This window comes from Pseudophryne corroboree, chromosome 3 (assembly GCF_028390025.1).
Source record: "Pseudophryne corroboree isolate aPseCor3 chromosome 3, aPseCor3.hap2, whole genome shotgun sequence".
In the NCBI taxonomy this organism is placed as follows: domain Eukaryota; kingdom Metazoa; phylum Chordata; class Amphibia; order Anura; family Myobatrachidae; genus Pseudophryne; species Pseudophryne corroboree.
This window is the reverse complement of record NC_086446.1, coordinates 178,855,415-178,879,229: the sequence shown is the minus strand read 5'-3', so window position 1 is coordinate 178,879,229 and position 23,815 is coordinate 178,855,415. Positions and strand designations below refer to the sequence as shown.

The following is a 23,815-nucleotide window of genomic DNA, read 5'->3' as shown; positions in this document are numbered from 1 at the left end:
CAGCTGCTGGCTGGGAGGATGGAGCATGCGCCCCCAATAGTTGTGAGCCCAGTAGCTGTGCCCCCAGTTGTGACCCCTCTAGCTGTGCCCCCAGTAGCTTTGCCCCCTGTAGCAGAGCCCCCAGTAGCAGTGCCCTCAGTAGTTGTGACCCCTGTAGTTGTGCCCCCAGTCGCTGTGCCCCTTGTAGCTGTGCCCCCTGTAGCTTTGCCCCCAGTACCTGTGCCCCTTGTGGCTGTGCCCCCAGTAGTTGTGACCCCTGTAGCTGTGCCCCCTGTAGCTGTGCCCTTTATAGCAGTGCCCCCAGTCGCTGTGGCCCCTGTAGCTTTGCCCCCAGTCGCTGTGGCCCCTGTAGCTTTGCCCCTAGTCACTGTGCCCCCAGTAGCTGTGCCCCCAGTAGTTGTGACCCCTGTAGTTGTGCCCCCAGTCGCTGTGCCCCTTGTAGCTGTGCCCCCTGTTGCTTTGCCCCCAATAGCAGTGCCCAGAGTAGTTGTGACCCCTGTAGTTGTGCCCCCTGTCGCTGTGCCCCTTTTGCTGTGCCCCCAGTCACTGTGCCCCCAGTCGCTGTGCCCCCTGTAGCTTTGCCCCCAGTAGCTGTGCCCCCTGTAGCTTTGCCCCCAGTAGCTGTGCCCCTTGTGGCTGTTCCCCCAGTGGTTGTGACCCCTGTAATTGTGCCCCCAGTTGCTGTGCCCCTTGTAGCAGTGCCCCGAGTAGTTGTGACCCCTGTAGTTGTGCCACCAGTCACTGTGCCCCCTGTAGCTGTGCCCCCTGTAACTTTGCCCCCTGTAACTTTGCCCCCTGTAGCTTTGCCCCCAGTACCTGTGCCCCTTGTGGCTGTGCCCCCAGTAGTTGTGACCCCTGTAATTGTGCCCCCAGTAGCTGTGCCCCTTGTGGCTGTGCCCCCAGTAGTTGTGACCCCTGTAATTGTGCCCCTTGTAGCTGTAACCCTTGTAGCTGTGCCCCCAGTTGCTGTGCCCCTTGTAGTTGTGCCCCCAGTCGCTGTGCCCCCAGTTGCTGTGCCCCCTGTAGCTGTACCTCTAGTAGTTGTGCCCCTTGTAGCTGTGCCCCTTGTAGTTGTGCCCCCAGCTGCTGTGCCCCCTGTAGCTGTGCCCCTTGTAGTTGTGCCCCTGTAGCTGTGCCCCTTGTAGTTGTGCCCCCAGTTGCTGTGCCCCCTGTAGCTGTGCCCCTTGTAGTTGTGCCCCTGTAGCTGTGCCCCTTGTAGTTGTGCCCCCTGTAGCTGTGCCTCCTAGCTGTGCCACTGCCCCAAACACAAACACATGGAAAAAAAAAATACAGACACAATACTTACCGCTCCTGCAGCACTGTCCTCCGTCTCCGTCCGACGGCTCCTCTCTATTATGGGAGAGACATCATGACGTCTCTCCCATAGTAGCACCGCTCAGACACTAGGGGTCAATTATGACCTCTAGTGTCAGTCAGCGGCGCTGGCTTTGCGGGCGCGCACACAGCCCACGGCGCCTGCTGCAGCCGGGAAGGGGGCTCGCTACTGATTGGACAGTGGATCCAGCAATGGATCCGCTGGGTCAATCACATCTGGGGAACTGACACGGGCGTGCATTCATCGGGGCTGAATGCACGCCCCTGTCATTGAGGCACCTGTAGTGGTGCCGCTTCCCCATTCTTTTTCAATGTGCTTTCACAGACCATTGCTGCGCCCCGCCCCCTGCCCGCCCCCCGCTGCCCGGACTTTAATCTTAGCAGCGGGAGGCACCTCTCCCGCTGCCTCCCAGCCCAACATTATCACGGGGGAGGGGGGGCATTATTAAAATAATAAATAAAGATATTTATCACAGACTCTGTTATAAATATCTTCTTTTTATTATTTTAATCATTATGACAGGGGAGGCACTGCCTCCCCTGACTGCACGTCCCTGATCCACAGGAGTGAAGCCTCGCTAGTATATATATACCCCTTTCAGACCTACAAGAAAAACACAGATTTTTGCCTGTGAACTCAAATCGACCCGGGTTTTTGTTATGTGTGAACAGAAACAATCTGAGTCTAAGTCCCGTGTCGATGACCCTAAGTCCCGTGTCGATGATCTGTACCAGGGATTTTCTTGGGTATCACCCGGGTTGCCTCTAGTGTGAATGCATCCTACCCAGGTTTTAGATCTGGGTTGGAAGAAAAGTGTCTGATTGGCTGTTTGTTTAATGGCTATAACATAACACACACAGGGCGGGATGTACTAAGCGGAAAATGCGGTAAACTCCCTGTTTACCGCATTTTCCTGATGTACTAACCCCCGGCCGGCAGGACAGCACCGCGGCGGGGTACGCCAGCTTTAGCTGGCGTACGTCCATAGAAGCCTATGGGCTTATCTCCGCGGCGCTGTGTGAGGGATCCGATCGGATCCCTCCCAGCATGCCCTGCGGCCGCCCCCGTCACCCTGCGCATGCGCAGACTGACTTCTGGGGCCGAATCCCGGAAGTCAGGCTGCCGCTGCGCATCGCGAAGGACAGCTCTTATCGGAAGAGCTATCCTCCGCAATGCTGATCGCATATGTTAGTACATATGCGATCAGCATCGTGGCGCAGGGAGGCGATGGGCGGCGATGTACATTAGTACATCCCGCCCACAAGAAGGACAGATCTGAAACTGAGGAATGGTAATACTGGCTGGTAGCTGGATGTGTTAAGGGGGATGTGAGCAGGAGCACCTTAGAAAGACAAAATAAAAAAGTAGCTGAGCTTTAAAGAAAAATGTATTTAAACAGGAGATAAACCTCTATTTCTATTCACAAACAGCAAAGGCTAAATAATATACATGAAAGTGTCACCTTTCAATACACATCAAATTCCAGGGCAGACCCAGGTTCAGTGTGAACGCATCCAACCTCGGAGTTTCCCGAGTTTTTGATGTAGTGTGAATGGGGGTCTCAAACTGATACCTGGGAAATTCCCAGGTTGATAGACCTGGGTCGTACCTAGGGTTGCCAACTCATGCATCATCGATTCCTGGAGATCCACCCCCCCAATTCCCCCCCCCCCCTTCCCGCGGTGCCAAGCAATGTTCATGTAAATAAAATGATGTACCATATTTATAATATATTTTACATGCACTTTTTCATTTAGATTGTTTGCTTCTATATAAATAGGAATATAATAGTCGCCACTTGGATAAATGACAGGCATTTGCTGCCTTAAAACTACATTGTGTGAAAGAGAGAAGAACCATGGAAGTGGAAGTGCTGCACACCACCTAATCAATATCAAGCTTCAACAGGTTATGCAAACAAATGCACTAATAAAAGGTGTCTGTTAGTGATTAAATATATATACATAAATCTATATATAACTTGAGCCTCTATTTGTTTCCTGCATGCTCATTATATTATATTATATTATAGATATATGTGACATGCCTGTCAGCTCTTGTTGCTCTTCTCACATGAGCCGGGCCGTCGTTACTTCACCACCGCAGCCCGGGGAAACGCTGAGGAAGAGCTGCCTATGGCAGCATCACGGCAGCTTCGGCTCAGTCTGCAGTCCGCAGGCGCAGCCCGGGGAAACGCTGAGGAAGAGCGCAGCATCACGGCAGCTTCGGCTCAGTCTGCAATCCGAAGGCGCAGCCCGGGGAAACGCTGAAGAAGAGCTGCCGTTGGCAGCGTCGCGGCAGCTTTGGCTCAGTCTGGACTGAACACTGTCTTGCGAGATTTGATGTCATCATCACGCGAGACAGTCACTATAGTTCACTGAGTTCCCCGGTTACCAAGGAGCGCTGCTGGTGCTCCCAGGGTCCCCTTATTCCTGGAGAATCCGGGTGAAGGGGAAAGCCTCCTGGAGGGTTGCCACCAAATCCTGGCGAATCCAGGAAATCAGGGAGAATTGGCAACCCTAGTCGTACCCGTGTCTTTCCCAGATCTTACAGTATCTCTGAAAGGGGTATAATCATACTTGCCTACCTGACCCTCTCCATGAGGGAGAAAATGCTCTGTTCCTGGACTTTCCTGGTAATGTATGATTGCCATCAGCTGTGGTGAGCTAGTTAATTGATAAGAAAGGTGTTTCCCCACAGGTGATGGCAATCATACATTACCAGGAAAGTCCAGGAACAGAGCATTTTCTCCCTCATGGAGAGGGTCAGGTAGGCAAGTATGGGTATAATACATACATACAGAATCAGACTTTTTTCCTCGGCACCACTAGGACAAAAGTTTCTTATTGAGAAATTTAGAAAGACATATTAAATTAAGTAAATTGTGTTTATACGTCATCCTTAGGTTCATTTGTGTAGTACAATAGTTGCTTCTGTTTGTCTGCATAGTCTATGATTGACAGCCACCAGCACTTATTACTATTACACTGGCCATACCTTGAATTGTTACTGGACCACCAACCCAGGGCACCCCTGCAAGTGTCTAAAGGCACCCCCCCCTCCCCCCCCACCCCACAGGGTGTCTCGGCACACAGTTTTAGAACCAGTGGTTTATGGTAATGCTATTGAGACCCATAGTTACATGGGTCTCAATAGCAATACCATTAGTACCGTACTGCTAATGTGTAATAAGTGTTCCGGATTTCCTGCTGCTCTCTCTGGCGCGCACGGGGTTAAGCCGATCCTCTACTACGAAACCAGTGTGAATCCCCCGGAGCCTGAGTCACAGGTCCCATCACTAGTATACAGGATGATGCGGCTGCTGCGGTACAGCCTCTGCATACAGCTGCCACGCCCGGGGCACGGCGCCAGCCAACCAGGGAGCCGAGCTGCCTGTTATAAGGCACAGTCCCGGCTGCTGCAGGACAGGAGATCAGTAACACAGCTGTTTGCAGAATAGATAATAGAGCATCAGTGCAAACTAGCCCCGGGATTATTACCCGTACTGGTGGTGAGTGACATTTCAGGAATTCTGCATATAAACTTATATATATTTCCATAACGGGGTCTTTATTGACTCCAGCATAGATGCGAGGTCTGTGTTGGCACATAGCGATATGCTGCAGCGCTGGAAATTCATCAGTTCATGTATGAATAATGTACTGTATGTACCAGGGAAGCTGCAGCCACAGTACTGTGCATTGCACATGTCCTATGCTAGTGCATCATTTGTAGTATTTATGATGCTGATGACAATAATCGGTACAATCGATTTAATTATAAATGCTGCTGAATTAGCCTTGTTACTTATATGGGAGGAGGCTTATGTGATGGCTTTGACAAATGCTAGTGTTTTTCTATTTATCCACCTATCTTCTATCTTTTATACCCATTACAGACCCAAAGTAAGTTATTTACCATGCTCTCTAGGCAGGAGTATTTCTCCACACTTAAGGCACTATGTAGGTTATACTATTTTACAGACAGCACAAAAATGTTTTTGATGTATGTGTTAATTACATTTTCTGCATATTTGCAATATTCTACTATGCTACATGGTTTTGTTACTTCTGTTTCCCAGCAAAAATGATGACGGAGAGCAATATCATGCACAATGCTTTAACTCCTATTATGGCTCTTTTTACAGTCCACTATTACTAAATAATAATAATAATAATAATAATAATCATAATAATAATTAATAATAATAAAAAAGTTGAAGGGCGTTCTGAGAGACATTAGCGCTACTGTTGTATTATAAAATACAAAATGATCCCTTTTTGCAGCAGTTTTGTTTCTTTTACCTCTATCTTCTTTTATTGATTTGTAGGTGGCCTCTGGTACTGCAATCCAATACTCCTAATAGATCATTGTTTTGTGAGGGGACATTGAAATGAAAAATAGCTCTACTGCAACAATTAATGGGGCAGATGTATTAACCTGGAGACAGCATAAGGAAGTGATAAACCAGTGATAAGTGCAAGGTGATAAACACACCAGCCAATCAGCTCCAATATGCAAATTTACAGTTATGAGATGATTGGCTGGTGCGTTGTCACCTTGCACTTATCACTGGTTTATCACTTCCTTATGCCTTCTACAGGTTAATACATCTGTCCCTCTATTTGAAATTCAACTAATTCCAAAACATGTATATTGCAGGTTGATATTATAATTTGACAATATTTCTGTTGTTTCCTGTGAAGTATACATCATTTGAACTTGGAACAAGCAGTGGCAGCACTAATTGGGCAGCACGGGCAGTGTGATTGTTAGCATTACTGCTTCACAGCACTGAGGTCATGGGTTTTATTCCCACCATAGCCCTAACTGTGTGGAGTTTGTATATTCTCCCTGTGCTTGCGTGGGTTTTCCCTGGGTACTCTGGTTTCCTCCCACAATCCTAAAATATACTGGTAGATTAATTGGCTCCCAACAAAATTAACCCTAGCGTGAATGTGTGTGTGTGTGTGTGTGTGTGTGTGTGTGTGTGTGTGTGTGTGTGTGTGTGTGTGTGTACATGTGGTAGGGAATATACAGTGTAAGCTCCACTGGGGCAGGAACTGATGTGAATAGCCAAATATTCTCTGTAAAGCGCTGCGGAATATGTGTGCGCTATATAATAAGTGCTAATAAACACATTTATATGTGACTCCTCGCTTACCTATTTGATAATTTATACGACATATAAGCAGATTGGAGAAGCATGGTAGTGCAATGGATAGCTTTGCAGTATCACAGTACTGCAGTCAAGGGTTTGATTCCAACCAGTGTGGTATTCTGTGAGGGGTCTGCATGTACTCCAGTGTTTGGGCTTCCTCCCACACTCCAAGAAGCATACCTGCAGGGTATTTGGCAGCTGACGTGTGTGAGAGAGAGAGAGAGAGAGAGAGAGTGTGTGTGTGTGTGTGTGTGTGTGTGTGTGTGTGTGTGTGTGTGTGTCTATGTGGATGGGAATATAGATTGTAAACTCCACTGGATTAGGAATTCAAGTGAAGAGCTGAAACATTCTTGGTAAAGCTCTGCGGAATATGTGGGCACTTTATAAATACAGTTAAGAATAGAAAGATGAAATGTTTGTACAGTATATGCTGCAAAAACAAGTATGTAGAAAATATGGCCCTATGTCCATATGTTTTACTGAGTTCTTCTAGAAAAATACGTTGTCAAGTAAACTTTTTTTTAGCAACCTTTTTTTCTTTTTAATGAAAGTTCTAAGATCTCATATTGTGACTTTTATTTTAGCAAGAAGAACTGCATACTACAGAAGATGAAGTTTATCCTGGCCTCAGCTGTTCTGTTGGTACTTCTTACAGTACTGGAATCGGTATGTTATATCGCTGTTGCTGTTACACTAATTTCAGGTACTATATATTACAGAGCTAATTAAACTTTTTTTCTTTTAGAAACCCCACAAAAAAACAAAGGAGCAAGAAGGTATGAACTGCCTGCAATCATGTAACAACTGCAAAGCCTATTTATTCCATAAGCAATAAATGTGCCGCTCTCAACAGAATCATGGCAGACTACTATAACAGATTAAAATGTGTAGTTGAGATTACATTATATAAGCAGCATTCATGTAAAAGATTAATGGTAAATGTTACTAGTCTAGTGTTTCATTTTATATAGTTTTCTATTGCATTGTTTTGTTTTTTTGTCTGTTGTTTGTTTTTATGTGTTTATGTTTACAGTTTCTTTTCACTCTCCACAGAATGTGTGTGCTTGCATGGAGGAAGTTGTGCATATTCCAGAATCAACAAAAAATCCTATAGATGTGTCTGCCCCATAGGGTACACTGGAGTGCACTGTGAGAAAGGTATGTTACAAACAAACAAGCTAACAGTGCACTGCTCATACAGACACATAGGGGTAAATTTACTAAGATGGGAGATTTTTAGAACTGGTGATGTTGCCCATGGCAACCAATCAGATTCTACTTACCATTTATCTAGCTGCTTCTAGCAGATAATAGATATAATCTGATTGGATGCTATGGGCAACATCACCAGTTCTAAAAATCTCCCACCTTAGTAAATTTACCCCAAAGGCTGGTATCCTATCAGCAGTGGCAATTTACCGCTGCTAATAGTTTTCGCTGTGGGCTATCCAATTAGCCTTGTAAACCGGCATTTATCAGGGATTATGCTTCCGATACTTGAAGCACCCGAAGCATAATCTGCGATAAGCAGCCGCTGGAGCCACAATAACACATGGGATCGGGAGCTTATCCTGGTTCCCATGTGTTATCGCATGACTGCGGCTCCTTTTTCGGTCGATATAAATAGCCTATAAATGGATAGCATGATAATGACCATTGGCCAAAAATCACGCTATCAGACCGTTATTATTGGCCACAAAAGGATTGCTCCTAATAGAATACCCCCCCATAGGGAGATGTTGCAGAAGTGGAGATGCTGCCCATTCTATTTATATAAATTTTGCTCCTAGACTGTTATAAAAGATAAATATATAAGATTATAAAAGATAAATAAAATAATATCTGGTAACTCCATTTATCAGGATACGGTCATTAGGTCGACTACACTTAACGGTCGACCATTAATGGTTGACATAGTCACTAGGTCAACGTGGTCACTGGGTCGACATGGTCACTAGGTCGACGTGTACTAGGTCGACATAGAAAAAGGTCGACCTAGTTTTCATGTTTTTTTCTCCATTTTTTTAACTTTTTCATACTTTATGATCCACGTGGACTACGATTGGGAATAGTAACCTGTGCGGAGCGCATGGCGAGCAAAGCGGTGCACTAATTGGGGTTCCCCGTCACTTTACGAAGAAAACGACACCAAACAAAAAGATAAAAAACTCATGTCGACCTTTTTCCATGTCGACCTAGTGACCATGCCGTACCTAGTGCATGTCGACCAATAGTGGTCGACCTAATGACTGTTGACCTAAGTGTGGCCGACCTAATGACCCATACCCCCATTTATCACCTAAAGAAGCAATAAGTGTATTTCATAGACGGGATTGGTATGTAAAGCCGGTGGGCGGGGTCAATATACCGACAGCGGGATCCCAACCACCGGTATGCCGGCAGTGGGGTGAGCGCTAGCAAGCCCCTTGTGGGTCCGTTGCGCTCGCCATGCTGCGGGCACGGTGGCTCGCTACGCTTGCTACAGGATTTATTCCCCTCTGTGGGTGTCATGACACCCACAGAGGGAGGAAATCATGTGGCATCGGTATTTCACCACTAGTCGGGATTCTGGCGTTGGCATTGTGATGTCTGGGATCATGACTAGTGGTATGGTGACCGCTTCCCTCAGAGACCGTGCAAAGCATATATCAGGTGTATATCCTCTGTTTCCTAAGTATACACAAACTATCCGTAGTTGCTGACATTTTAGTCAGGCATCCGAAGAAATCGTGAAGAGAGAGACAGTGCTGTGACATGTGTCATTGTGACTTCATTGCTGTATAGTGCTGGGAATTGTATGGGATATAACTCCTGCAATCAGCTATATTCACTATGTAAATGGAATATGCTTGTTGTGTTTGTAATGTAATAAAATCTTCTTTTCCAGACTTGAGAGCTAAGTGCTACAAAGACTGTGGCAATGATTACCGTGGCACAGCTTCCAAAACCAACAGCAACTATGACTGTCTGCACTGGGATTCTCCACTCTTAAAAAAACATTACTTTAATGCTCAGATGAAGGAAGCACTAAAGCTGGGACTTGGGAAGCACAACTACTGCAGGTAATATTACATGCTACTTACTGATTACTTGCCACTGGGTTCTAACTGAATTCCACAAAGTTCATCATACTGTGGGGTCTATTTATTAAGTCTTGGAGGGAGAGAAAGTGGACAGAGATAAAGTACCAGCCAATCAGCTCCTAACTGCCCTGTCACAGGCTGGGTTTGAAAAATGAAAGTTAAGAGCTGATTGACTGGTACATTATCTTCGTCCACTTTTTCTCCATCCAAGGCTTTAGTAAATAGAGCCCAAAGATTTGTGTAAGACCTTGGCTAACCTACCTGCACTCATTTAAGATGTAATAAACAACCAATTGCCCTCCCACATTTCGATAAGTCATAGCTTACCTCACTCTGCAACTGTTCATCCACAGTACAGAAATACATATACCTATTCTCTTTTCTCTCTCAGATCCTTCTCTTTTTCCAGTAACATTTTTTTGGCTTGATCCCAACTGATCCATAAGTATCAACAAGTGTATTATCTGAGGGGTGTAACTGTAAAAATGTTTCCCTACAGGAACCCAAACAATGGCCTTAAACCATGGTGCTACTTTAAGGGACCAACAGGCATTGTAAGCATGTTTTGCCAGCTGCCAAAATGTGAAGAGATAACCACAGGTGAGTGTATGCACAACAAACATTTCATAACCTGTGGCAAAACACAAATGTCATTCAAATGCCAAAAATATTAGGTGCACTTCAGTTTTTCTGAACAATGTCTCCATCTAGTGGTATTTGAGATATACTGCATGTGGCAAACAAATAGGAAAAAACTAATGTATTACTGTTTACACTGGTACAGTTGTAAACCTAAATAAAGTTATTGAATCTGATTGTGGTTCTGTGATATGATGCATGCTACAATCAATATGTCATGTGACAAGTTCCATGCTGCTGTGCTTTGGGCTTGGAGGTCTCTGTTGACTGTAGAGTACTGTGTCCATACTGCAGGAGGGAGGCGTAGTCAAATGTGAATTCAGCGAGTTCTGTTGACACAATATATCACAGGAGCTTAGCCTTTCTGTATTACAGCCATATTTGTGTTGTTGTGAATGAACCAGAATGACCGTACTCTCTTTTTATGATACAGAATCCTCCTGTGGCCGTCGTCAGCACAAAATGTATAAAATAGTTGGCGGAAGAAGTAATCCTATTGAGTCACAGCCATGGATAGCCACACTGTACCAGGTTAGCAGGAGAAACAAACAGCAGCAATACTTCCAGTGTGGAGCAAGTCTCATTCACCCCTGCTGGGTGCTTACTGCAGCCCATTGCTTTCCAGACAGGTAGGTGATGATCCAGCATGTTTTCCTGGGGTAATGTTGACTAATCAGCATCACCAATAATGACTGGGGAAAATGAAATTCCTTTCAATGCCATTATTTGAAATGAATGTATCTTTTATTACCTTTACGTGTGCATCACAATTGTGGCATAGTGCATGTACATGTCATTTTTGCTAACTACTATTAGATGTTGGAAGTAAATAGGTATACATGTTTCCTGTATCACCGACACTCACACAGATGCCTATGACTTGCAACCCTGCTTGACCATTGATGTTTGTGTTCTATTTAGTGATTATCCAGAGCCCAAGGATTATGTGGTCATCCTGGGAAAATCTAACATTGATGAGACAAATGATCACAGGGAACAGAGATTTCAGGTGGAGAAAATAATCCGTCACCAACATTACAGTGATAGGACAAATGCACTGGACAATGATATTGGTAAGAGATGCAAACACAAAGGCTTAGTGGTGGGATGAATGCAGTCAAACGTACGGTCTTTTCTTAATTGTAAGCAGCAAAACTTTCCTGCTTACAAATGTTAGGTGTACGTTAGAGTACATATATGTAAAAGGTATAGTGCTCTATGAGACACTGAGACAGTAGGTTTTCCTGTCCCACTACTAACTCCCAGAACCTTTTTATAGCATTGATGAAGATCCGTTCTGCATCGGGACAATGCGCTTCGATGTCCAGTTCCGTACAGACCGTCTGTTTGCCATCAGCTGACATGAGGATGAAGGATGGGACACACTGTGAGATTGCTGGATTTGGAAAAGAGTCATATGGTAAATGAATACACTATTGCAGACTTATTGTACTCTATTACTGTACTCTGAGACATTGTACTCTTCTACTGTACTGGTATATAGAAATGTATGTCAATGCATACTTACTTACTTGCCTTTATTCCTTCCTTCCTCTAGATAGCATTGTGTTCTCCCAAACCCTGAAGTCCACATCTGTTCAGCTCATCTCGCAGGATGTGTGCCAGTCAGAGCAATACTATGGGAAACTGATTAATAACAATATGTTTTGTGCTGGACATCCAGAGTGGAAAGTGGATGCATGCAAGGTGAGCTGATGACGATGATGAGTGAAGTGTCTGGACCTGACGAGTCTTTCACAAACAACAGCTGCCCCCTAGTGGTTATCTGAACTGCTGAGCAGAGGCGTGATTATGCTTGGTGACACCTGGTGTAGGTGGAATACCCCTGCGCATGGCAAAGATGTGTGCTGCTAAAAGGGGTGTGGCCACATGGGAAGGGGAATGGGCTCACATTAAGGAGGTGTGGTCCTATAGCCCGACCCCTGTTTTTATCATTTTGAGGGTCCCAGAGATTCTGGGCTGCCTCTGGAGACTGTCTGTCTGTCTGTCTGTCTGCAGTGCTGGCTCCTATACTGTGACAGGTAACGTTACAGTGCAGCCCCCGACTACTGTCACTGAAGAGGAGTCAGCATATTTGGTGTCACCCCTCAGCGGGTGACACCCGGATGCGGCCTGTACCCCCCTAGTGATGCCACTGCTGTTGAGTAAATGTATTGCAATAGATTGCTTAAAAACTGCTCTTTTGTCAACTTCACTTTTTCTAATGATTTATTTTAACTTCTTTTTTTTTTTAGGGAGATTCTGGTGGCCCTCTGACCTGCCAGTACAATGAGCAAATGGTGCTATATGGTATAATTAGCTGGGGGGAAGGGTGTGCCAAGGAGAACAAACCTGGAGTGTACACCCGAATCACAAACTACTTGCCCTGGATACAGGAGCACATGGCCGAATCTAGTAATGTGAGAAATAACATAGCTAAATCAATTAATGTGGGAAATAACATTATTCCAAAGTGAGCACACAGTCTTCCCAGTAACTCAGATTAAATGGAAGGTAGAGGAGAGAAGGGAAACTTATTGGGCTCACTCTGCCAGCCAAGCCTGCCTGGTAATTTTGATGTTAAGAATGGAACCAATGTTTATTTGTAAGCTACGACATGCTGCCATTTTTTTCATTATTGTTTTTAATTATTTTTTTTGCTGTTTATTACTACACGTTGCATTGTGAGTAAATAACAGTGTGCGCATGCTCGGTATGTTAAAAGATTGTGCACATGGGTTTTCTATCCAGTCTGAGCTGTTTATGAATGGAGTGCAGTGTATGTCGTACTAAGGATCTGTGATTTCTATGCTTTGCACAGGATAAAGCAGATAGCAGAGCACAAGCAGAGAGAATGGTGCACGTTCTCCTATCGGGATAGACATGTTTTATGGACTGATAAGTGCTAGCGGTGTTCTCTGTGCTACTCAGGTCCATAAATTCTGAAACCCTGAAACTGATCTGAATGTCCATACTGTTATTCCTCAGGTTCAACACATCTAGCCAGCAAATTATTATTATTTTAAATCTCCTTGCAGTCTAAATTAGCTATAGCTTATATTACAGTGTTCGTGAATAACATATTTCATCCTATGATGTTATTATTTTATATGCCGATACCATGTTGAACCCCTTCACTGTACAAAGAAAACTATAGAAGTCTGAATATATATATATATATATATATATATATATATATATATATATATATATATGTAATAGAAGATGGAGATGAACAGGCAATACCATTCATAGCATACGGAGGAAGATGTAGCTAACCTTCTAAAGAGGATGATTGGAGAAGTTGCCCATAGTAACCAATCAGCTTCTAGCTATCATGTATCACGTACACTCAGTACAATGATAGATTGAATTTGATTGGTTGGATGGCCAATTTCACCTGTCCTCTTTAGAAGGTTAGATACATTCCCCCAGGGTAAAGTTTAGAGATCTTGGCCATGTATGTAGTTTTCCTGCCTCTTAATTATTGTGCAGTGTAGCCATACATGTGGATTAACTACATACAGATAGAGCCTCGCTCATCTAGTCTTCTCTGCTGCACCTAGGTGCTCCATGGTTTATTAGCATAAGCCTTTCATCTATTGTTCTCAGCTGCAATACAATACAGAGAGAACAATACAGCAGGGGATTAAATCATTACAGCAGGGGATTAACTCCGACTGCCCTGGCTCAGTTAATCCTATTAAAGGGATAGATGAGGAGGGCTCCATCTGTACATCTGTTCGGCACCCAGGTCGACTTGCAAAATTATTACTGTGTCAGTGGGGCCTGCAATTGCAAAATGATGGACGGGTATCCAGTAGCAGTCACCGTCTGACCATGTTCACCAACATGAGTTTTAGCTATTTTGTAAACAACACATGCAGAGACATGGCACGGTTTGCCTGCCGTTGCCTATAGTATCGCATGTGCAGCCAGCATATGACACTCTAACTGCTTGTCCTGGAGCAATGTACTTAGAGCACAGTGGAAAGTATATACAGGATATGTTAGCCAGGTGAAAAACGTTTTTGAAGCCATTAGTGTCTAGAGCATTTCAAATAATAATTTTCAACAGTGAGTGACTATTAAGAATATGTTCATGGCAGTTAGATGTCATTTTCTTCAGCAACGAAGGGGTTAATATGGCTTTGCGCTGTTTACTGAACCAGTCCTCGTGAGGGTATATCCACTAGTCAAGGTGGCAAAAACTTTGGCCCTCATTCCGAGTTGATCGCTCGCTAGCTGCTTTTCGCAGCAGTGCACACACTAAGCCACCGCCCTCTGGGAGTGAATCTTAGCTTTGCAGAATTGACAACGAAAGATTTGCATAATTGCCAATAGAAATTTCTAAGCAGTTTCTGAGTAGCTCGGGACTTACTCTGCCACTGCGATCAGTTCAGTCAGTTTCGTTCCTGGTTTGACGTCACAAACACACCCAGCGTTCGCCCAGACACTCCCCCGTTTCTCCAGCCACTCCCGCGTTTTTCCCAGAAACGGCAGCGTTTTTCCGCACACACCCATAAAACGGCCAGTTTCCGCCCAGAAACACCCACTTCCTGTCAATCACACTCCGATCACCAGAACGAAGAAAAATCCTTGTTATGCCGTGAGTAAAATACCTAACTTTTGTGTAAAATAACTAAGCGCATGCGCTCTGCGAACCTTGCGCATGCGCAGTAAGCGACTAATCGCAATATTGCGAAACTCGGCAACGAGCGAACAACTCAGAATGAGGGCCTTTGTACATATGTAACCAGTAAATTATTTCTAAGTTTAATAATTTATGTAATTATTTTATTATATATTTATTTCTGTGGAAGGAATTATGTTTGTTTACACAAATGTTATTTTTGTATTTGAAATCAGCAACACTATAGAGGCGACTTGTTTACATTAAGATTTACTAGCACATACTGTATACATGTTATTCTAAAAGCTACTCTCAGGAGACCTCTTGTGGACAAGGCACTCAGCAACATCTCTCATTAAAGAGGGGCAGAGTACACACTGGTATTGTACTAATGCTTGTTTAAGTAAAAAGATGTATATCAACTACAATGGATTTATATTTCCATTTCAACGGCGGGATGTGATGGCGTCCGGGATTGCAAGAGGTGCGGGATGCTGGACGATCTCTGTTGTTTTTTTAATGGGGCAACCACTTACAAGACAAAATCATGCTTTGTAAGTGATTGCCTCTTTAAAAAAAAGTCCAAGATCGGCCGGCACCCCGTAACCTCCAGCGATCCCGGACTCCATTACTTTCCGCCGCATATATTTTTTTGCTAAGTTTATGATGTGTTCATTTTGTGTATTTTAAATGCGGAGTGAGAAACAGGATGTTTCTTATTCAAGCCACACTGAGATGTAAACGCCTTTCATTGCATTTACAAGGTGATAGTTACTACTGAAATGAAAGTAATTTCCAACTGCGCTGGCGCACGTCAGACTCACTGAAATGGAAAAAGAAGCAATGCAAACTAACACTAGTTAAAAGCATTGAAAAGGCAAATATTTGCATTTTGCACAAAGATTCTCCCTGCCTCTGACATTTATGTGCAGTTCATTTATGTTAGAAACGCATCTTACATAGAGAGCCATCTAATCTGGCATTTTAGTAAATGTTGGTGGGGGTTGGGGATGAAGGCATTGCATGAGTCCCTGCTGCAACTGCTGGCTTACCTTCAGGTCATCTTATATATTATAAACCCAAAGTCATTCTGTATTCTGGTTTCGCAATATTGTGCCGCACATCAATTCATTACATTTTGATGTAGAAAATGTAAGTTTCCACACCTTAATCCATTCCACTATTTTGCCAAATCACTACGCATCTCTTTATCCCTTCTGGGGTATCAACACTGTTACAGCTCATAATATCATCTACGAAAAGACACACCTTCTGTTTTCAGTAACAATATTAGTAATGAATGTATTTAACAAAACAGCAACAAAAGAACAGGTTAAATGCAGAACTGTAACCCCAGTGTGTAGGTAGGTACCTATAGACAGCGAATAAAACAAACGCCAAGATCACATTCTCTGTAGTGTTGCTGTTTTAAAATACTTTTTTTTATCTAGTAACAAGGTACAAGGTACATATCAACCAAATTGTCCCTTCTCTGCCAAATAAATTTGCCATAGACACATTTTAATATGTCTATGTGGGAAGATGGCAAGAATGTAATTACCGATGGTCTGAGACTTTTTAGCAATACCAAGACCATCTTTATGTACCTTGTTTACCTTCATATCATTTCTTATGGGCTGGCCCCTTCTGTAATCTTAAATGTATTCAAATGTTTATTTGTACTATTTTTTTTATGTCAATTGTATTATTTTAATTTATGTTAATAAACTATTTATGAATATACAAATGTGTACATGATGTCATTTGATGTGTTCAGTATAGTATGTAATAAATTGCAGGATATCTAAGAAACAAAGGAACGTAAGATCTGATTAAAAATAGTAAAGAAGTGTAAAACATTATAAAATTCTAATAGCAGTGTGGCATTAGTATTTGTAAATGTTAAATTAATATCAAAAATCGTTTTCCGGTCATTGTTTAAATAACCATTTTTGTTTGTATTTACTGTTGCGAATTGAAAGGGGTTATGTGATCTAGAAGGAAACGACAAACACTACTGCAATTACAGTTAGAGCAATTACACACTTACTTATTAAAAGACGTGGGACTGGATGTAATGCCACCCGTGCCGGCGAAACCCGGACGTTTTGTTAAAGGGGCAATCACTTACAAGGAATGGTATTGCCTTGCAAGTGATTGCCTCTTTAAAAAAGAATGCCCGAGTTCAACCGGCATCCCACACGGCCGCCAAACCGTGGGCAGCATTATAGTCGGCCTGTTATTTGAATTTGCAAACTAAAATCAGATGGTTTCAAGTGGTATAGATGGAATAGTAATTAAAGATCAGTGCTTGCTGTCACATTAACCCGGCTCACTGGGGATAGGCTCAAAAGACAAAGGGGGTTCTTTTGTACAAAAATAATTTTTAGGTTTAATAAAAACAGGGAAATTAATAGACTTGCGTCAATCAAATGTGAGTGGAATGTTTTGGCTCAGTACTAAGTAAAGTGATAGATTGTAATGGATCAGTGATTACAGCTTATTTACATTTTTTCAGAGGACAGGCAGTTAACCATGGGAGAATGTCATAGATCAGTACTGGGCTCTGTATTTTAATGTTACTTGAGGTCTTAGGTTTCTTTTGCAGGTGATACAAAGTTTTGTAACTAGAAAGATGCCTCAAAAGGGGTAAATCAAATGCTTAATGACTAGAGTTTATGGAATGGACAAATGTGTGGAATCTAAAATTGAAACCATCAAAATGTAATATAACACCTGTTGGAGATAAAAATTGGAAAGTTGGGCACAGAATGAATAGTTGTGTAATGTCACCAAGTGAAATTTGGATTTACAGTATAGTTTTAGATGATACAAAGGTGAGTGCGCAATGTAGCCAAGAAATAGGAAAGGCAGTAGAGTATTTGGTTGTATAGAATTTTTAGGGGAGGAATAAAGAGGCTAAACTGCCACTTTATAGGTCACTGGTAACATGGCCATCTTAACATATAACACAGCGGGAAGCTGCACAAGGCTGTATGATTCTAGGGGTCTTCGAGCAGGGGTGGGCTGAGCTGGTGCCTCCAGAGCTTCTTGGGAGGCAGGTAATGATGCACAGCTGCTCTGATTCTGAATTACAATCAGAGCTGCCAGACAGCATTCTCTACCTGCCAGTGAATGACAGCAGTGCATGGCTGTCATCAAGATGATTGGTGCATGGCTGGAGCTATCCACCAATCAGCTATCCACCAATCAGAGTGCTGATAGCCATTCGCTCTATGGAAGCAGGTGGAGAGATGGTGTGGGACCGCTGGAGGAGTAGGTTATGATTAATTTTTACATTTATTGCCATGAATGGGTGTGTAGGGGCCCCAGTGCATTGCTTTGCCCAAAGCCTACAATGCTGTTAAGATGGCCCTGACTGTAAGACTTCACCTTCAGTACTGTGTACTGTTCTGGTGGTTTTCTCTCTCTTTAGAGGCATTTATAACATAAAAAAATCACATTGTCTGCTAAAATTCAATATGAATATGAAAATATATCAAGGTTATTAATGATGAAGACCGTATTAAACAAATAACTATTTGTAGAACAAGGCGACATACTAGAGTGAGGTAGACTGAAAGGGTTATTTATATATATTGTTTTATGTATATAAATATATGCAAGTTAAATGCTTGTTGTTATATATGATACTGTGCAAAAGTTTTAGGCAGGTGTGGAAAAAATCCTGCAAAGTAAGAATGTTTTCAAAAAGTGTTAATTTTTGAAAGCATTCTTATTTTTATGAATTAACAAAATCCAAAAATGCAAAGTGAATGAACAGAAGAGGAATCTAAATCCAATCAATATTTGGTGTGACCACCTTTTTCTCTTCAAATATGTACACAAAACTGTACCAATTCAAATTACACCACACATTAGTGTCCATTATTCAAATGACACCACACAGTTGTACAACTTATACACGTTACACCACAGTAGGGCCCTTTATACACATTATGGAAGGGAGAGGGAGTGTGTGTGTGTGTGTGTGTGTGAGTGTGTGTGTGTGTGTGTGTGTGTGTGTGTGTGTGTGTCCACCACAAGTAACTCACATTACTGATTGTGTCCTCAGTGTCTACAACCATCTCCGAGACCCGGAAGTCCAGCATTAACACTGCACATACACAGTAAAAGGGGGAGCACACAGGAGAGAGGCGCTGCCTGCCGACATGTCTACAATGGACTGCACTGCAGCTGTCTGACACATTCCAAGATGGGCAAGCAGGGTGGCTGTGGATGGTGCGCCCACAGCCTAACTGTGCTGTGTGCAAAGCATCATCTGCACCACTTGAGTTACAGCCCTGATATACAGTATTTACTGTAACTGTATATATAACAACAAGCATATATACACACACACTTGAAGGCATATAAAATGGTAGACTTAATGGCCCTGTAGCATCTTTTCTGTCACCAAATTATAGGTTTAATTATTATGTCTAAATGAGTATTGGCAATACATTGGAGATAAAAGACTAGAAGTTTTTTTAAGTTTTGTTTTTGTGGATTGCACAAATCAGTGGTGACTATTTTCTTGACCTGTTTTTGTTGTTGCCAAAGAAAGTACATCCCTTCTAGCTCCTTAAGCCATATATACTGTATACTGAAGGTGACAGAAGGTACAGAGGTGTACACACATATATACTTATCTTCAAATTGCACCAAATAGCCCCATTTGGCACCATGGACTTTGCGACACAGTTTTGTATTGGAAATGCTTCTTAAATGCACGAGCCCTCTGGACGCTGGTGCTGGAACTGCATGCAGCTGCTGTGTGCAATTTGGACGCTAGCCAGGTTAAAATTCAAAAGACTGAGGCCCGATATGAGTGAGCCATACATTGTGCCACATGGCATTGTGCCTCATCTGTAACTTTATACCAATTCCAAAAAAGAAAAAAGATTTGTCTAGGCGCTGACTTAATTAGGGAGAATTTCCCAGATAAAATAACTCACTTCAATCTGGGTGTACTGCAGCTTCAAAGAAAAAGGAGATCACTGATTCTCCCAAAAAAAGTACCACCAAACAAAAGTAATTGAAGCGCTGCACAGCCAGAATTCAGATTTTATAAATTTAATATCACAATATAGACAAAACACATAAACATACAACACTAAACACACGGCCGGTGTATAAAATATACTTAAAATGACAATTAATTCAGAGATTAATTGGTCCTAAACAACCTAGCCATTGGAAATACATCATATAATCCTCTCCATTTTCTATAAAGCACCGGAATGATCAGTCCTCGTTTGTTAATTAATCCGTGCACAAAAGCAATTAATTAATCACAGCTTTTTAATGAAATTAATTATATCTTGCTGGTCATCCGTTATTTAGAGCCACAGTCCAGATCAAGCAAACATGCAAACAGTTAGTGCAAATTCATGTCAGACTCTGTCCACAGCTGTTAATTGAATACTGCATGCATAAATATATATTAGCCTTTAGTAAAGCCCAAAGCAAAATTGCAATAGATTAGTAGATGAGTAGAAAAACATCCGTAGCAGAGTATAAAGTCACAGCTGATGCGTTTCCAAATTAGTGCATTCTAGATCACTTAAACTTGTTAGTAGATAGCAAGCACTCACAGCTTAATGCACACCCCGTCAACATGGGTTAATAGATGGACGGCGGGACCCCGGACAAGCTACGGCGGTATACAGCACTTTCTGCCGCTGGAGGGGGAATCATTTCCCAGTATAGTTTGCAGCTACTGGGGGTGATCATTGCACAGTAAGCCAACCAAGATTCCAGTGTCCATCTATTAACCCTATTAATTACACGATTAGAAGTTTCTAATTAGCTTAATTAGTCTGTAATTCCCCACCTTCCAAAGCGTTGACTTGATTCCAGCATCGGGATCCGCAGCAGTGAATATGTGAGGTGTGTAATATCCCTTTCAGACATGCAGCAAAACCCCAGGATTTATGCAAATGAACGCACATCGACCTGGAATTTTGGTATGTCTGAATGCAAATGACCAGGGACTTAAGTCTCGGGTCCGTGGCCCTTCTCCTGACCTTGGTCATGGAGTTCAGACCTGGAAAATTCCAGAGTCTGATGCCTGAAAGGGGTGTGAGTGTGTGTAAGTGAGTGTGTATGAGTGTGCATGAGCATGTGTGAGTGTGTGTGTGACCCACAGTGTATGTGTGACCCCCCCCCCCTGTGCAGTGTCATCCTCACGACGCTGACTGCTGGGATAACTACATCTCCCCGCAGCCCTTTAGCCTCCCAACAGCATCCGTGACTCCCAGCAGACCCCTCCCCAGGGGGAAGTTAAAAGGGAGACCATCAGGAGCCATGGAGACCACCGGACATGTATTATTATTTTGTCTTGCATCTAAGGATTTTCAGCATTTTTAAAAAGTGGATACTGCGGGTATCGGGAGCGCGCATACCCATGGTAATCCAAAATTGGGCACGAGGTACGCAAAGTTTTTTTACCTTGCTAAACCTCACGCCTAATTGAATTCCCTCCTATGCATGTTGACATCATGACTACTTACCCTGCTTTCAGAACTAGTAGCACAGAACTACTTTGCATCAACATTATAGTGGGTATCAAAATTATTTGACTATATACTGATAAAATTTATTTATTTTATCAGTATAATGAACTAAAATAGGCATATTGCACGTCTTATTAAAATCATTAACAGTAAGAGTAACAGTAATAATCAGAAGTTTCATGGGACCTCTACTTAGCTATGACAATAAACATGGAAGTTTAGTCTTAAACACCTTCCAACCATCCCCCCTGTGATATTTATATACTCTGGCACAAAATCACTCCCAGATCGTCTGTCTCTATTTTAACTTTGGTTCCAACTGCACTTCTGTTCCTAAACTTGTAACAGATCATATGTTCCTGACGCAGGAGCAGGGTCAGGTCAAGCTGGTACTAGGCAGGAGATCTAAAATGCAAAACAGCAAACCTCAACAATCTTCCAGGTGAAGGGAACCCACACCACACGCTACCACCTATAACAAAGAAGACATATACAAAACACAACTTGTCAAAACTGTGAAGGTGTGATTTATTTAATCTTCCCAGGACACGTTTTGGTAGTAAAACTGTAAACTGATGAAGGGCACAGGCCCCCAAAATATAAGTGTAGAAAATAATAGATGTCAGCTTTGAATAAATCACAGAATTACGCGCTGAATGCTATTTCTCTTTCTATTTCAGAGCTTCATCCAGAGAAATGTGTCTTCAGTGTGAAGTAATGAAATTGAACAAGACAAGTAAAAAGGATTACCTAATTTCCATGCCTTAATAGGGTCATTTAAAACAATCACAACACAATTAAGGACACGGGTTATAGTTATACAATTAATACAAGGGGTAGATTTACTAAAGCTTATAAAAAAGAAAGGTGAAGGTGTAGCCAATAACGACCAATCAGATTCTAGTTATCATTTATCTAGTACATTCTACAAAATTATATCTGAAATCTAATTGGTTGCTATGGGCAACACCTAAGCCTTTCCTTTTTAGAAATTTTAGTAAATCTAGAACCCCTAAGGGTTCTGTTTATCAGCTCCCCAGCAATCCTGTCTGGCAGCAATATGCATTTGGCACATATAAGTTTGGCTCACCTCACGCCTACCCACTGTGCCAGGAGCCCAGTCACTGACTTCCATGTAGATTATCTAAAAAATAGAAATAACTTCAAATTATTTTTTTTTTAAATAATATTTTCAGAAAGTTTATCGGGGAGGGGGACCTTGGACTGCACACCCCTTGGACTGCACACCCTAATTACAAATATAATGAAAGGTGTTATTATGCTGAGACTTGTAGTTCCATACAGAAAGAGAAAATATAATGCCGATACACACTCTATAAATAACACTCTACTTTCATAAAGTTGTAAGAAGAAAAAAATGCTTTATTTGCATAATCCTGAGCTGACAATAGCATACAAGAGCAACCGTCCTTCTTAAATATGCAGTAACTAGCTTTCCCATTAACGGATTGCCTCATGAATAGCTGCAGGACTTGATAAATAGAAGGCCTAATTCCTGTGAAATAAATGTAACCTTTTTTTGCAGGATTTAGGGCTCACTGTCTGTAATAAATGGACCACTTAGAGCTTGAAAAGGAAAGTTTAGTTTGTTGACTTTAGTTAGGAGGAAAAATACCATACCATGTTACAGATTGCCGAATCTTAAGGTGCATACACACGGTGAGATTCGGACTTATCCGATTCTCACCGTGCGACGGGGGGCCGGGTCGGCACTTAGCCAGTATCGCAAGCACATAATGAGTGTGCTTGCGATGCTGGCTATGTGCGATTTTGGCTAAGTGGCAATCCTGACTATCTCTTCTATAGAGATAGTCAGGATTGACTTGCCTGCACAGTCTATTTTTTCTGCCGATGCCGACCGCGCGGGGCCGCGCATCGGCATCGGATCGGGATCGCAAGGTGACTGTCACCTTGCGATCTGCACTATCTTTTCATCCGATTCTGACTATATAGTCAGAATCGGATGAAAAAATCTTACCGTGTGTACACACCTTTACCCGAGTTACTGACAGAGTACTGCAAAAATGTAAGAAAAAAAATGTGGCTTTATTTTTGCCATCTCCCAATATTTCTATTGGGTGTAGTCAGAAATATGCATGTAATTTGGCTGACTTCTAGTCAAAAATGATATAGCCTTTAAATGTACCTGTGTAACATTCATAGTACTTTTGTAATGAGCAAAATAAATTTGAATATATACTTCAAATTTCATGTGTCCATCATAAAAGGTTTTCAACATGTGGACCACAGGGTACTAATTCAATCCTATTTTCTAGTCGGTCTTGTAACTTGGCAGTGCCTAACAGTGGCAAACGCAGGATTTCTAGAGGGGGGTTTCCAAATGTCAGAACACAATCTCCCACTCTCGAAACGTTGGAGCAAGTGCGGGAGTCTGGGGAGCAGCAGAAGAACCTGGTAGCGACC

General features: G+C 42.6%; 1 protein-coding gene across 2 annotated transcripts; it reads left to right on the top strand.

Annotated features, from left to right (window-relative positions):
• Window positions 1-4,762: 4,762 nt before the first annotated feature.
• PLAU (plasminogen activator, urokinase) lies at window positions 4,763-23,565 on the top strand. 2 transcript variants are annotated; one of them, XM_063958642.1, is made up of 12 exons: window positions 4,763-4,847; window positions 7,082-7,163; window positions 7,243-7,273; window positions 7,551-7,655; window positions 9,385-9,559; window positions 10,080-10,180; window positions 10,653-10,848; window positions 11,141-11,292; window positions 11,499-11,639; window positions 11,778-11,926; window positions 12,475-12,639; window positions 22,051-23,565. In XM_063958642.1, the coding sequence occupies exons 2-12, from the start codon at window positions 7,107-7,109 to the stop codon at window positions 22,081-22,083; spliced, it is 1,305 nt and encodes a 434-aa protein (XP_063814712.1). In that variant the 5' UTR covers window positions 4,763-4,847; window positions 7,082-7,106; the 3' UTR covers window positions 22,084-23,565. The 2 variants fall into 2 exon arrangements, with proteins under 2 accessions (XP_063814712.1, XP_063814711.1); XM_063958641.1 differs by lacking the exon at window positions 22,051-23,565 and having other exon boundaries at window positions 12,475-16,599.
• The last annotated feature ends 250 nt before the right edge of the window (window positions 23,566-23,815 follow it).

Coding starts and splice junctions, on each gene's coding strand:
- PLAU (XM_063958641.1), top strand. CDS start 7,107: ATGAAGTTTATCCTGGCCTCAGCTGTTCTGTTGGTACTTCTTACAGTA. Junction 9,560..10,079: donor GGGAAGCACAACTACTGCAG/GTAATATTACAT, acceptor GTTTCCCTACAG/GAACCCAAACAATGGCCTTA. Junction 10,181..10,652: donor ATGTGAAGAGATAACCACAG/GTGAGTGTATGC, acceptor TTTATGATACAG/AATCCTCCTGTGGCCGTCGT.